Here is a 14,080-nt window from a genome sequence, read left to right as displayed (position 1 = left end):
AAATGCCAGTTGAGTAGCACTTGAAATGTTTGGCTCTATGAAACCTGATGTACTTATATGATTCTGTTTTCTTAAAGGTTGTATCTTCCTGGTCGAATGCACTTATTGTAAGTCGCTTTGGATAAAAGCGTCAGCTAAATGCAATGTAATGTAATGTAATGTAATGAATGCATACATTACTTTCTTGTGTACTGTCAATATTTGTATGTTGTTAGGTGCTGCCACGTGTGGCTCTGTGTATCTCGGTTTCTGTGCGCTTGGAGGTAAAAATACAAATAATTTTGCCATAATACATTTCAACGTAATAGACAACAAAATCAAACATTATGGTCCAAAATACTAGTAATTTAAAAGAGGCAGAAATATAGTGCAACTTTCTGAGCATTAGTACAGATAATGAACAATCTTACCAATCCATCCCTTCCATTTGTGTGAACCCATTCAGGATGGGGCAGCTCCTTTACTGCCTGGTGACAAGAGGCAACATATAGAGACACAGTTCTGATGTGAGAAACTGTAAAGGAAACTCCAGCATTTGATGGCACTTTAATGCAAAACAAAACGTGTGAAACAATGATGTTACCATGTGCTCCCTTTTTCACCCTTACCTGTGCAATATAAATACTGTGGCCTATCTACTGCCATCTTGTGGAGTTATGATGTACAAACATCTGGGCCATTGTTCCAACATCAGCCAATTTAATCAGTATTTCATTCGGATCCCCCCCTGCTAGTTAAATACATTTAAACAACAGCTTCTAAAGTGTTATCTACATTTTACTCAATGCATTCCCAGCTCAGGAAATGCCCAATAAATGCAGCGTCAGATAAAAGGAACAATGGATCATTATTCGTGCTGGTGTGAAACTGCTGCCTCTAGCGGTGTAGGAAGGGAAACGTTCACCACCCCCCTCCCTTTCAGAGTGTGTGTGTGTGTGTGTGGGTAGACAGATGAGAAGATTTTGGTGCAGGGAGCCAAGACAAGCAACAGGTGTTTGCAGGGTTTAAGGGTTCACAGCACTTTCCAGATCTTCCGGCTTGTGCAGGACTTTTCATTTTGCCTAAGGGGGAAAATATTCACTATGTCTGAAGGAAATACACATTCCTCATGGGTTTAAGCCCCAGAAACATACTGCTAAAATTAATTGTAATATTCCCAATGATTCTTCAGTCAATTTTTATGACTTAGGTTCGTCATAGCCTGGAAAATAACAATTGACTCTCCTACTGAATTAACAGAAGCTTGATTCATAGTGCAGTATATTAGTAAGAAAACAATTAAAAGAATAAAGCATAATTACGGCTAGTGTTTCTCCAGTGATTACATTAGCTAGGAGAGGAGACAGTACTCTGTGCAAGGCTAGCTCACCCTCGAGTACCGTTCAGGGGAGTTCCTCATTCTAGCGCTGCGGCTCTCAATGCTTCACCACCTAGGCAGGTTGGAATAAGAGGACAGACACATGAAACAAAATACAATGATACCATGGAACCACAAGGCAGATGCTAAAAACACTTTCTATGGTAAACAAATTAGGTGGTCACTTGTTATGGCAGAAGGCACGTTTTAGAATTGCAACCCTTTGGATGGTCAGATCCTTGGTGTCTTCAAAAAAGGGAGCAGAGATGGTTCAGATGATTAAAAAACGAAATTGAGAAAACTCAGCATATACACGTACAAATCCATTCAGAGTTAAATATGATGTTCCAGCTGTTGTAAAGGTGTCAGTATCAGGATCATACAAGTGAAATTCCACCATTATTCAAGATTGTCTGTCAGTAAAGTTTGCTTGCACAGGTATACAATAAATGTTCACCTGCCAAGACAAAAAAGAAAATTGGAGCCCGACTAAACCTCATCCCATAATAACATGCACAACATTGTTAAATCTCTGCTAATGTTCTGCACATGAAATTGGTTCCTTAGCCGTATCCCAAAAATATGTATTTGGATGACGCAGAAGAGGTCAAATGGAAAGAAAAAGGACAGTTTCTAATTTAACAATTTTCACAAAGATAAATGTACCTATATGAAGCACTCAGTGTTTTCCTTTTCTTCATGAATGGCAGATAAGTGGATTTAGTGAGGCATACACTGTTTACCTGTGCAAACAAACGGTGACAGGTACAATCTTGAGTAACAGCAATAAGTCACATTTGCAGTTGTTGGTATTTCTGTGATATTCTGTAAATAAAATTGAGTGCAGGAAATGACTGTAGTCCGACGTAACATGCACTGAAAATTAAAAAGGGTTAAAATCCATTTTCAGTATTTGTATTATTCCTTTGAGGCAAGAAATTTGACTTGGAAAGAAGATCTTCATCCAAATGAGAGAATTGAGGTAAAATCAAATCAAATACTGACAACACTGAATTTGAGTATCTGACAATTGACTGATGCTCAGCTGAGTTTTATTGAAACGGAACAAACGTAAAAGTTATAAATACAAAGAACATCAGAACAAACTGCTATGGCTCTTAAGGTAAGCCAAACCAAATTCTATTGGGCAAGTTCAAAGAAAACATAGGAAGTTATGGTATCAGTTTAAAAAAAAACACAATTTGTCTACCGCTAGAAATGCTAGGCATACACTTTGAACATTACAAAACTTTGATTTCTTCCTTCCTGTGGATTCTTTTCTCCACCATTGCAAAAAATGAAGTATGAAGCTCTAACCATATGCATTTATTTACAAGCAAGTCCCTAAGCAACTATGAGAAACCACAAATAAAGGGAGTACAAGAAGGGAAGGGGGGGAAGGGGCATGGACAAAAACTTCCTACAAGGCAATATCATTATTTAATGTCCTCTCAGACTTTTGGGAATCAATGTCCACTTTGTAAATGTTCATTGTTGGCTTTAAATGAATCAGGAACAAAATGTAACAATAAAAGTGTTTCGTGTATTTTTTAAAATGTCCCAATGTAACCGTAAGAGTAAGAAATGATTCACCACAACGGTTACGTTCACTTCTTCAGCCAAAAGGCTTTCCAGCCAATCACTTCGAGCCAATTCTGGGGTCTGTCCATTTTTTTCTGACATATGTACAGATATTTTTTTTTCATGAGGGGTGAAGAATAAAAAGTCAATCAAAAAATTGTGGCCAATCTCCTGTAATTTTTTTTCCTTTTTATTGTTGTTTTTCTCTTTTTTTGTTGTCACTTTGCCAAATACCTTTGGGTGCATCTACTTCCACTGCTGCCCATAAGAATCCTGTGAAAACTCCATGGTGTCATTACTGTAACCATAGTTACCGGAATAGTCGGCCCCCTGCTGCAGGGGCTGCTGGGCGATGGGCTGGGACCCCCAGTTCTGCTGGTTGTTGGTCTGGCGGCGCTTGGAGTCAGGCTGGTTGAACACGTCTGCCTTCCTCTTCCCGCCGACGTTCCCCCCGCGGTTTCCTCTGGCCCCGCGTGGCCCACGACCTCTCTGCGTCTGGAAAGGGGCTCCCCGCCCCCCGCGGCCACCCCTAGGACCACCGAGGGGTGGTCCCCTTTGGGCGTAGCCCCCACGGCCTCGTGCCGGGGGTGCCCCACGAGCTCTAGGCGGAGGAGGCCCCCCCCTGCTAGGACGAGTACCACGGCCCCTCATGCTGTAGACATCTTCATAGCCGTAGTAAGGGTCTTCATAGCCACCACGGTAGTCATGATAGTCGTAGCCATAGTAGTCATCATAGTAGTCGTCATACCCATAGTAATCAGGTGGATAGGAATAGCCCCCCCGGCCACCGCGACCCCTGCCTCGGCCTGGTGGCGGCATGCGTGGAGGGGGGTAGTAGTAATAGTCATCATACCTGCAGAGGGGAGGACAAGTTAATTTAATGATTCCTTATGAGAGAATACACTTATGCCTAAAGCATTTTAAACTGTAAATTAGCCGAGCAGCTAACAAAGTTAAGCAGCTAAACTTAACTTTGTTCATATCTCTTTTACTCTTACTTATTGTAAGTCACTCTCCGACAGAACAGAGCATCGCAGTTTGGCTTTTAGTTTTTTTCGAATTTTGCTGAAACACAGCAGCTAATATTGCTAGAAAGAACAACAAGTCGGCGTACTGCCAAGCGTTTGAATTATGTGTCTGCTCCATACAGAGAGTGTGTTTGCAAAGCCCAACCCTCTGGGAAAAACAGAGTTCAGCGAAGAGAGAGAAACTACCGTAACAGTCAAATGTGTATTAACTCACATACTGAGCCTTCAGGGAAAACACTGGAGTCCCATGTCTCTGTTACTCACCCAGAATTCCTAGTGGTCTGGCGAGCTGCTTGTCGCTCTTTCCTCTTTTTATCTGGCGGCTTTGCCAGGACGATCTCAATTTCCTCTCCTCCCAGCTCCTTCCCGTTCATCTCATCCATTGCCTAACCAAACAAAACGATAAATTACTGTAACATACATGGCGAAAATCAGACATGCAACACAACTTTAATGAAAAACACACCTTTACAGCAGCATCTCTCTCCTCAAAATGGACAAAAGCATAATCTTTCAATTTCTTCACTCGCTCCAGCTTTCCAAACTGAGAGAAGGTCTTTTCGAGAAGCTCTTCAGTCACTGATGTGGCCAGCTTTCTTACAAAGAGCACCTTGACCTATGAAATCAAAAACAAAGAGAGACAGTTTGTTGCCCTGTAGAAAATGCATGTGTGTGTTTTAAAGAAAAAAGATATGGGACCAACCTTGGCCATGACCTCGGCGTCTGGCTCAGCAACAGGGTCGGCCCACTCCACAGTGACCGGGTTCCCCCACACCTTCACTTTGCCGCTCATCAGGCGGCGGCGAGCCTGCGCTGCAGACTTGTGATCTTCGTACTCCAGGAAACAGAAGCCGCGGTTCTTCTTCTTGTCATCCGGCTGGTGGTACAATATGACCTCTTGGAGACCCTCTGTGAGATAGACAATAACATCTCTAACTTCCAAAACAGTTGTCCTGTCTATAATCCTAAATTAATTTATTTTAATAGAAGTTACTGACAAAAATCTCCCTCCTTGCTTTGGGACTGACCTGTAACTTTGCCAAAGTCTTCCAATATACTTTCCCTTGTCTTGTTCTTTGGAATTGATCCGACAAACAGGCGATTGTTTGCAACAGATATACAGACTCCCAAGTACTTGCCAGGGCGGATTTCATGGTTATCACACTGAAAATGAAATCATGTGAAACTCATTATAAATGAACACCAACTTTAAGAATTAGGCCATTTTAAGCTTGTATCCTTTTAAATAATACTCCATATATCAAATACGACTATTTCAAACTGTCTCCAGCATTCCTTTAAAACTAACTCAGTTGTTATATAATTTGATGCATTTCTTCAAAGGCTATACCATGCTACTTACAAGCTTCACAGCCTTTTGTGCGTCATCCTTATTGCAGTAGGTGATGAAGGCGTAACCCCTGTTCTGACCAGAGAGAGGGTCCATCATTAGCCTAAGGTCCCAGATGGAACCGGCCGACTCAAAGAGAGGTACCAGCTCATCTTCATACAAATCCCTTGGGATTTTTCCAACAAACACCTGAAAAATAAAGGAGAAACAGGTGGACAAGTGTTATGATTTGTTCATAAATACATATCATGTTTTGCAGAATAATAAATGGTGCTTTAACACAGATCTAATACCGTTTCCCCCATAAATATGAGACATTGAATGATGAGAGGCTGCTTTATAGACGTCTCTAATCTACCTCTGTTCCAATCCCTGGTTGTATTCCTTTGAACACATCCTCAGGTGGGGGACCTCCGTACTTTCTCTGCCCTGTGGTGACATCCAGGGTGTATCCCGTCCGCTCCAACAGAGTCTGAAAAACAACAACAAACCACATTAACTGAGCAGCATGACTGCGCAGGAATGTTTGAATGACATTCATTTGAATCCATCTATGCAACAAAGCTCTGCTTCAGTAGTTTCTTTACCTTTATTTTGGCCTCATCTGGGCCCTTTGTGGATTCCTGTACTTTACTTCCTTGTTTTTCTCTCTGTCTGTAAGTCTTCATGACTCCACAAAGGAAAGCACTTTTATTCTATATAACAAAAATAAAAAAAGTTATTATTTTTTCTACAATAACATGAAACTCCTCACCAAGACAGAAAGGCAGTAATCCATTTAAGTATTTACCTGTACGTGGGACAGGTCGCTCTCTTTGAACTGCTGCAGCACAGTCAGTGCCCCCTCCTCATTGAACTCACGCAGGGCATCAATGGCCCTTTCATCAAGGTCAACATATGCCACCAAGCCTACATTTAAAAAGCATGTTCAGTCAGTACAAGCTACAGTAGACATCTGCTATACTTCAGCGCAGCTTCTTAATATGACATGTCAAAGCTCTTAGACAAAAAACTCTCACCCACCTGTCAGGAAAATGTTATCCAAACTTTCAGCCACTTTCTGGGGCAGCCCAGCATCAATGAGCGTCTGGTAGTTTTCTGTGTGTGTTGTTGTCACATCCATGGGCTCTTCTTCCTCCTTAACCGGGGCAGAGCTACCGTTTACCTCAGCGGCAGCCATTGTCCTGTAGACAGATAAGATAACCCTTTATTAGTCTCACAGTAGAGACATTTCATAAATATGAAACTGTTATTAAGCAACTTGTTTTCAAACGGATGGATGTTGTGATCTGACTTTGAACCATAAACGTTACTTTATTGATGAAATACAAGGAATTTCTAAAAACCGTAAAATCAACAAACTATGAATTACATGCATTATAAACACTGTTAGACAAATGAAATGCATGTGAAAAGGAGAAGATATTGCACGGTAACATAACATGGTTACTTAGGAAGACACCGTCCCGCCCCCTTCACATGCAGCCTGCTAGCTACAGAGGTTGACACATTTTATTTTCATATGTATATGCAGTCATACACTGGGCGAACGCTATATATTTACAGTCACATAAAATGGGCAGTTCTCAGAGCATAATATATGTTAAATTATAATCTTGAGCTAACAGTGCTATTGTTTAGCGGGCTAGCTAACGAGCTTATGCGAAGGCCTCGGCGTGCAGAAAGACAGCTTTCAGACACATGCTTTGTACAAGGTGCCAACACATAGTTAGCATAACTCACCAGTCTGATTCGGGACGCTAACAATGGCGTGTGTTAAAATGCGGGACGATTAACTTGTCGCACGTAAAAAAAATGACAATTATGAAGAATACGTTTGAGTCCAACCCACGAGACAAATTTCCAGACAGCTACGGTCTCGTCGTCGGCTCGCCCGAACAACGCCACCGCTCAGCAACGCTCGCGAGATTTGGTGGGGAAACGCGCAGTGGGGCGGGTGTTCGTTTTGACTACTTTTCATGGCAATTTGCAGCATAGTCCCTTCTTGCATGCATAGTCCTCGCCAACTGTAATGTCACAGATGTATTATATCCTTTAGTATCATATCATTCATGTATCTTGTGAAAAGTATGACATAATACTTGACACAAATTATGGAAGAAGATTTCATTCCACACTAACAAAATTAGAGGATACAGTTACATCCAATTGAAGTAGCAAAGATATTCAGCATGTAATCGGACAACAAGGAGACTTAAAAAAAGTGCTTCATCATCAACTACCAAACCACAGAGGATGAACTTTGACTGACACGACTTCAGGCCAATGATATTCTTCATCTGTTTTGTGCAGATCTAAAAACAGGTTCAACTTTATTTTCGAATAAACACAGTTGACGCAAAGCATACAAACAGCTGACATTTTGGAAATAAACAAAGGACAATACAAAAAACCACCCACATTTGCAAAAGCTTTCATGAAATAAAAAAATTGAGTGCTTTATTGGTATTAATTAAGGCAGTTCAAAGTGGACCTGCCTTGGCCAGCAGCAAACCAATAGATAGAAGATATGGATTGACTTTGTAATCAGATGATGATAACTGGCTTTAGTCGTCATGGTTCAGCTTTCTAATTTTGCCCTTGTGGCGGTCAATCTCCCGTTGTAGGCGCTCAATCTCCGTTTTGTGATGCTCAATCTCCTCTGAATGATGCTTCCTCAGTGCCTCCATCTGCGCCTTCTCCTTTTGCCTGCAGTTTAGAAGTGGCTGGGTTAAAATCATGTGTGAAACCATGGCCACAGGAATGAGCCTATTACAATGTGATAACAAATATACCGGCGTCCTTCTCACCTGAAGTAATGCTCCTCTTGTGCTTGTCTCTTTCCAAATGCACCCCCTGCCTCCCTCACAGAGTCTCCTCCACCTCCACCTTTGCCCGCTCCCTTGCCCAACTCTCGAAGCTGATGGTCAACAGAATTGTGTTAGATATAAAAAAAATACACATTCAAAGGATCCTCTTGTTTGTAAATCAAATGAGGTTACTTAAAATATTTGAATAACTTATATCTCACAAATAACTAAATTAAGGTATTCCTCCTATTGCTCATTGTGTGAATACAATACAATCAATGTCTTTATCTGTAAGGGAAAGATAATAGCCATAAATCAAGAACAACACAACGATTGATAAAACATATTACATAACCCTTTAACAATCTCAGCAAAGGCACAGGGAAACAGTTCATTCTTTTTTTGCAAGACATGGCAAAGCACATTTAATGTATGTTTCTATACTGTCACTGCGAAAGGTGACACACCTGTAACTCCTTGCTCCTTAACCTACTTGCTGTCTATGCAGAGCAGACGTGTGTATTTTTTGAAAAACCTAAAATGTATGTTAACTTATGACTGTGTCACAAGATGTGGGGAAAGTACTAGATGATTTACTCACAAGGAATATCATAATGAAAAACATAAGTGCTAAGTAGCATCTAATTAAATAGTAACATCAATTGAGTAAAATGTTCTTCCTTAGATTCAAGCACTGCCAGTTAAACAGGATTTATATTTTTCAGAGTTCAAGATTAGCAACATTAAATTGTAGCCATAAGCAACATGCTGCAGTCTTGACTTGAGTCTTGACGACCCGCAATATAGTTGATCCCTAAATATAACTAAGCAAGTAGTTAGCCTTGCTAACTTAGTCCGAAAAACAACTACTCCAGCTGATATGAGCAAGCTAATGCTAACAGAAAGCCAACATCTGTCACCAGTCCACCGCAGTGTGACAGTACCTGATCAGATGCCATCCGTATCTGAGAGGCGACGCACCTCTGGAGGTCTGCTCTGAGGAGAAATCGTGCCATTTTTTTACATGTAAAACTGCAACAGGGCAGATAAAAACTAAGGTTACCGATCCAAAACGCGGACACTTGAAGGTAGTAAACGCCTCATAAGGGGGCGTTTACAGAGGCACCTCTGATACATGTTTGGTTTCTTGCTGCCACCAGGCGGCGAGGGGTAAGAATGCAGAGGGTATGTACAGTGGGCCAGGAAATACAGTCTATGGCCAGGACTAAACTATGCAAGTAGCTCGTATATTTTCTTCGCTTACATAAATGCAGAGGTGGAATAAGTACTCAGATCTTGTACTTGAGTAAAAGTAGAAGTACAAAAGTGTAGGAATACTCGTACAAGTAAAATGCCTGCATTCAAAAGGTTACTCAATTAAAAGTGCAAAAGTATTAGCATCAGAATATACTTAAAGTATCAAAAGTAAAAGTACTCTTTCTGCAGATTGGCCCATTTCAGAATAATATATATCATATTTTTTGATTATAATTATTGATGCATTAAAGTGATATAAAAGCTGGTAAAGGTGCAGCCAGTTTGAATGACTTTGTATACTGCAGGGTAGCTTGTGAATTTACTCCAGGTGTAACTAAAGTCTGATTTAAGACTTGATTATATTTCACATCATTAATCATCATTACATTTCATGTAAATAACCTGCATAAAAAACTACACAATCAGATGCTGTTGGTACCTGTACATGTGGATAGATATGTAAATTGTATTCCCTGTAATTTTTGCTGTATGATGTCCTTTTGTTGTTCTGTTGTTTATGTTTTTATGTCTTCATGTGGAACCTACTGCTGCAGGTCTCCCTTGAAAAAGAGATCAACCTGGATAAATAAAGGTTTTGAATTTAATTGAATCCAGATCTGTAAATTAACTAAAGGTATTACATACATGTTGAAGAGTAAAAGTACACCATTTAACTCCAAATTGTGGTGTAGTAGAAGTACAAAATTAGCAAAATACTCAAGTAAAGTACAAGTATGTCAACATTGATCTTAAGTACAGTACTTGAGTACATTTACTTAATTACTTTACACCACTACATAAATGTAATATTAAGTGGCTAATTAGTGCAACCTGCACTGAATGTGTGCTGGTGCAAAAGTTGTAGTGTGTTATTTATGTGTTTAGATTTATAGATATTTTGATATGATATGTTTTATAACCTTATTAAATTGGTATTGTAGATTTCGCTGAGGATCAATGCAGTACAATTACCATGCAGTAATAATATCATAAATCGTTGATTACATGTTGTATGTGATCTGAATCTAGTAGGCCTAATTACTACCTAAAGTTACTTCATGTACTGTATTGGATTAAAGCTTATATTTTATGGGATTAGTTTTGTTTCATAAAGATAAAGCAACACTTTCTCAGAATCAAGCAAAACTAAGAGTTTAAGAGAAAAACAAAACGGAGTCAAGCAAAAATAAATTCAATTTCAAATAAAATAAAACTATAAGTTGTAAACAAATCATTTGTGTAATCATATAAACTATACGTCTTTTTTATTTGTTTTAACACATATTTTATTTGCAGTTCTCTTTGCTTTTTTCTCAATGATCAGACTTTTGCTCTCGCTGCAGCTCTCTCGTTTGCGCTCCCTTATTTTTTGTTTTCAATTCTGACCATAGACTGTATATAAAGATTCTGACACAAACATCCCAGGTGTGCGGGACTTTCAGGGGTCCGTCCCCATTGGCTACTCAGTTTTTGAGGGACAGCCCAGTCCTCCATTGATTGTACAGTGCAGCTGCGGTGCGGTAGCTGAGCGTGGATAGAACACCCCCAGAAGAACCAGCATTTTAATACTGAAGTGAAAATATATGTAAGTATTGATAATTTGTGTTGTTTGTGCTGTACTATACGGTCTGTTTCTTTATTGTGTTAAGTGAGAAGTAAAGAAAAGCTGTGCTATGAAAGTTAGCTTTTCCTACCTTGAGATCCATAACAATGCCAGTTAAACCACGAGCTTGTTTTCCAGGTCTCAGGCTCGAAAATGACATTCCCAGAACAAATGACCATAACTTCACTTCTAAAAGGGGTGAATTAATAATCTTTTTTCTCAAAGCAATGATAAAACATTGCTAATAGTAAAAATCACCCTTGAATAATGGGATAGTAGCAATGGTGTAGTGGGGATTTTTTTTACTGGGGGGACGCTATTTTAATTAGGTCCAAACAATGCCACACACGTGCGCACGCGCGCAGTGCACTCACAAAACGGGCAGACAGGTCCACAGAAACCACCGGTATGCTTAATCCTACTTTAGTTACTGTACTGCAAAAAGTAGGCAGCGCTGCGCTCAACACACACAGACTCAAAACCATGGACACACAGGCACATAAGTTACATAAACAATGTATAGGCCTAAATTGCATAAAATACAGTATTGCAACTAGCAGACAGCGCTGCTTCTCTCTTTCTCTCTCTCTCTCTCTCTCTCTCTCTCTCTCTCTCTCTCTCTCTCTCTCTCTCTCTCTCTCTCTCTCTCTCTCTCTCTCTCTCTCTCCACTTTCAAAATCTATTTAAAACTCATAACAAACAAACAAAGGTCTCCCAAAGTTGCCCTGAAATGAAGTTATTAAATAAACAAAACGAAAAATATAGCCTACTTATTCAAACATTGAATCTGGACTTGAAATTATTCTGATTAAGCCTACATTGCAAATAAGCAGATGGCGCTGCTTCTCACACACACACACACACACACACACACACACACACACACACACACACACACACACACACACACACACACACACACACACACACACACACACACACACACACACACACACACACACACACACACACACACACACACACACACACACACACACACACACACACACACACACACACACACACACACACACACACACACACCAGGCCCGGCTCCAGAATACTGGCAATGTAATAAATTGACACACCAAGCTTTTTTCCTTCTCAATGCTCTACAATCCCTTTGCTTCCTTATTTTTATTCTGGATTTACCCCTCTTTATTCTGTTCCTCTGATCTTTAATAATACATAGTACTTTGTCAGATTGCTGCACTTTGGTTAACAGACTAACATTGATTTGAATGTATATATTGATTTCCTCAATGTATAAATTGACAGGCTCTGTGATTATACCATAACCTTTTTTCCTCTATCCCTTAACTCATCTTCCTATCAGATTTACTTACTTACTATCTACTGTATATCAGGATTAAAGAACAATTAATCTGGTTGATTTTTTTATTTTCAGGATTGAATGTTCAAACCAAGGCCTAAAACCTGGCATTTCATAAGAAAGTGAATAATATATAAAGAAACTGTAATATAAGATAAAATACTAAACCAAATGGACAGACACAGATTACAAATAAAGTCCCCTGATTTGTCTCTAGAGTCTAACTGCCATGAGAAAAATCAGATCAATGTTCCACAATCCGCCACTAGATGTCGCTCACTGACACAACCCCAGCTCGCCACGGGGTCACGAGCGTGATGACAAATCATATTTCTTTAAGGAAATCGTTTTTATTTTTTATTATAATTACTTACTGTGAAATGTATTATGTGTTTGTCATTGTTACAACAACTACACACTTGCAACTGATAACACTGGCAATGATTTTATATTTATTAGACTATTGAAAAAAAAAAGATCATGCTCCAAATAAGTGGGGGTACGGCGTACCCCGCGTCCAACGCCCACTACACCACTGGATAGTAGACTAAAAGCTTTAGGAATCCAAACTATAACATATAATAAGTACCCTTTATCAAGATTGATGCAAAGCAAGTGACATTTGACCTTTATAGAGATTTAGCAAAAAAAAAACACTTCTGGGGTCATTTGGGCGGATTTGACCTATATCTGGCCCCCCTTGGTCGATTTTGATGATTGACAACTCTTTTTAACCGCTAGAGCCAATAGAATCGAGGGGAAGTTCCACACGTTACCAAATAAGGAGTGAGAGTGACGCGTAGTCAAAACCGGAAGCTGCGATACACTCTGGTGGCTACCATTAGCAGCTAATATCAGAATAACAGCTAAAGGTGAGAATATCTCCGTGTTTTGCTACCTAAAGCTACATCGTGTGTTGTCTGTATTTGCTTCCCCTGTCGCGAGTTCTGATCGCTCAGTGATGATACTTATATTTCTCTAATCTGTGGAATCTCAGCATGTTAGCTAAGCTTGTTTGTGCGGATCCGATAAGTATATCTATCGATTTATACCTAGAGTTTTGTGCTAAGTGCGTTAGCATGTTTTCGCTCAGGGCTCATTTAGACCCTTCTTGTGAGACTTGTGTTTTGTCTCGGTAAAAATGGTTCGTATCATCAGTTAGCTGAGTTTCTTCCCGTTCCCATGGCACATTCATTGTTCTGTTACGGCTAAGTTTACTTTTGTTTGCATTTTCTGGGCTATTCTTTGTGTGCCTATTGTGCCTAGTCGTGGTCCCTTTAAGAATCAGGATGACATCATCAGATGGGTGTGTCAGGTGATCATTAGAGAGGAAATAGACAAAGCATGGCTCTGTGAGCAATGTGTTATTGTTTGTAAGAAATCCAGCTACATCTGCATACATCTTAATGCCTTTGATTGCATCGTATGTAAGTATTGTTTATGTTTATGTTATTAACAATTACAGGTGATTATTTTTAGAAAATATTGTATTCTGTGATGTTTAATGCTGGAGATCTTCCGAGTTGTCTCAATATTGTACAAGGTTAATGCAAGGAGAGTTAAATGAATAAATGTACAAATGGTTGATTATATGTTAAAAATATGATGCCATTTATAAATGTTTAAGTTCTAGAATTACAATAAATACATTAAAAAGCTTACAGTAAATATAACAAGGCAATTCAATGCATGTTAAAGCTGTGTTGATTTATATACATTGTGCATATTTGTGTATGTAGAAATGATCATAGAATTTATTA

At 39.5% G+C, this 14,080-nt stretch overlaps 3 protein-coding genes across 8 annotated transcripts in view; all 3 read right to left on the bottom strand.

Annotated features, from left to right (window-relative positions):
- Positions 1-3,274, bottom strand: part of dnajc8 (DnaJ (Hsp40) homolog, subfamily C, member 8) — a 12,746-nt gene extending 9,472 nt beyond the window's left edge. Inside the window, exons 1-3 of one of the 2 annotated variants that reach the window (XM_079655073.1) lie at positions 3,253-3,274; positions 1,370-1,430; positions 411-467 (exon numbers count right to left, since the gene is read on the bottom strand). In XM_079655073.1, the coding sequence (XP_079511199.1) occupies positions 411-441 (31 nt within the window). In that variant the 5' untranslated portion in view covers positions 442-467; positions 1,370-1,430; positions 3,253-3,274. Of the gene's footprint in view, positions 1-410; positions 550-1,369; positions 1,431-3,252 lie in introns of those variants that run through there. The other variant, XM_079655074.1, reaches the window with a different exon arrangement.
- The window catches only part of LOC307022322 (heterogeneous nuclear ribonucleoprotein R), a 147,840-nt gene extending 140,374 nt beyond the window's left edge, over positions 1-7,466 (bottom strand). Inside the window, exons 1-13 of one of the 5 annotated variants that reach the window (XM_079655066.1) lie at positions 7,061-7,466; positions 6,341-6,501; positions 6,108-6,226; positions 5,905-6,012; positions 5,676-5,789; positions 5,330-5,506; positions 4,995-5,130; positions 4,670-4,875; positions 4,433-4,582; positions 4,231-4,352; positions 3,253-3,791; positions 1,370-1,430; positions 1-1,061 (exon numbers count right to left, since the gene is read on the bottom strand). The exon at positions 1-1,061 is cut by the window's left edge and continues 898 nt beyond it. In XM_079655066.1, the coding sequence (XP_079511192.1) occupies positions 1,396-1,430; positions 3,253-3,791; positions 4,231-4,352; positions 4,433-4,582; positions 4,670-4,875; positions 4,995-5,130; positions 5,330-5,506; positions 5,676-5,789; positions 5,905-6,012; positions 6,108-6,226; positions 6,341-6,497 (1,863 nt within the window). In that variant the 5' untranslated portion in view covers positions 6,498-6,501; positions 7,061-7,466 and the 3' untranslated portion in view covers positions 1-1,061; positions 1,370-1,395. Of the gene's footprint in view, positions 1,431-2,371; positions 3,792-4,230; positions 4,353-4,432; positions 4,583-4,669; positions 4,876-4,994; positions 5,131-5,329; positions 5,507-5,675; positions 5,790-5,904; positions 6,013-6,107; positions 6,227-6,340; positions 6,502-7,060 lie in introns of those variants that run through there. The other 4 variants (XM_079655067.1, XR_013803360.1, XM_079655065.1 and 1 more) reach the window with 4 other exon arrangements.
- Positions 7,467-7,750: 284 nt separating this feature from the next.
- LOC307022327 (ATPase inhibitor, mitochondrial-like) lies at positions 7,751-9,235 on the bottom strand. Its single transcript, XM_079655077.1, has 3 exons — positions 9,072-9,235; positions 8,128-8,237; positions 7,751-8,026 (listed from the first exon to the last, which is right to left on the bottom strand). Exons 1-3 carry the CDS (start codon positions 9,141-9,143, stop codon positions 7,885-7,887), a joined length of 324 nt encoding a protein of 107 aa, XP_079511203.1. The 5' UTR covers positions 9,144-9,235; the 3' UTR covers positions 7,751-7,884.
- Between the last annotated feature and the right edge of the window lie 4,845 nt (positions 9,236-14,080).

The sequence above is a fragment of the Notothenia rossii genome (assembly GCF_949606895.1).
Source record: "Notothenia rossii genome assembly, chromosome: 10".
NCBI classification, from domain to species: Eukaryota; Metazoa; Chordata; class Actinopteri; order Perciformes; family Nototheniidae; genus Notothenia; species Notothenia rossii.
The sequence above is the reverse complement of the archived record's forward strand: the minus strand, read 5'-3'. Positions and strand labels throughout refer to the sequence as shown.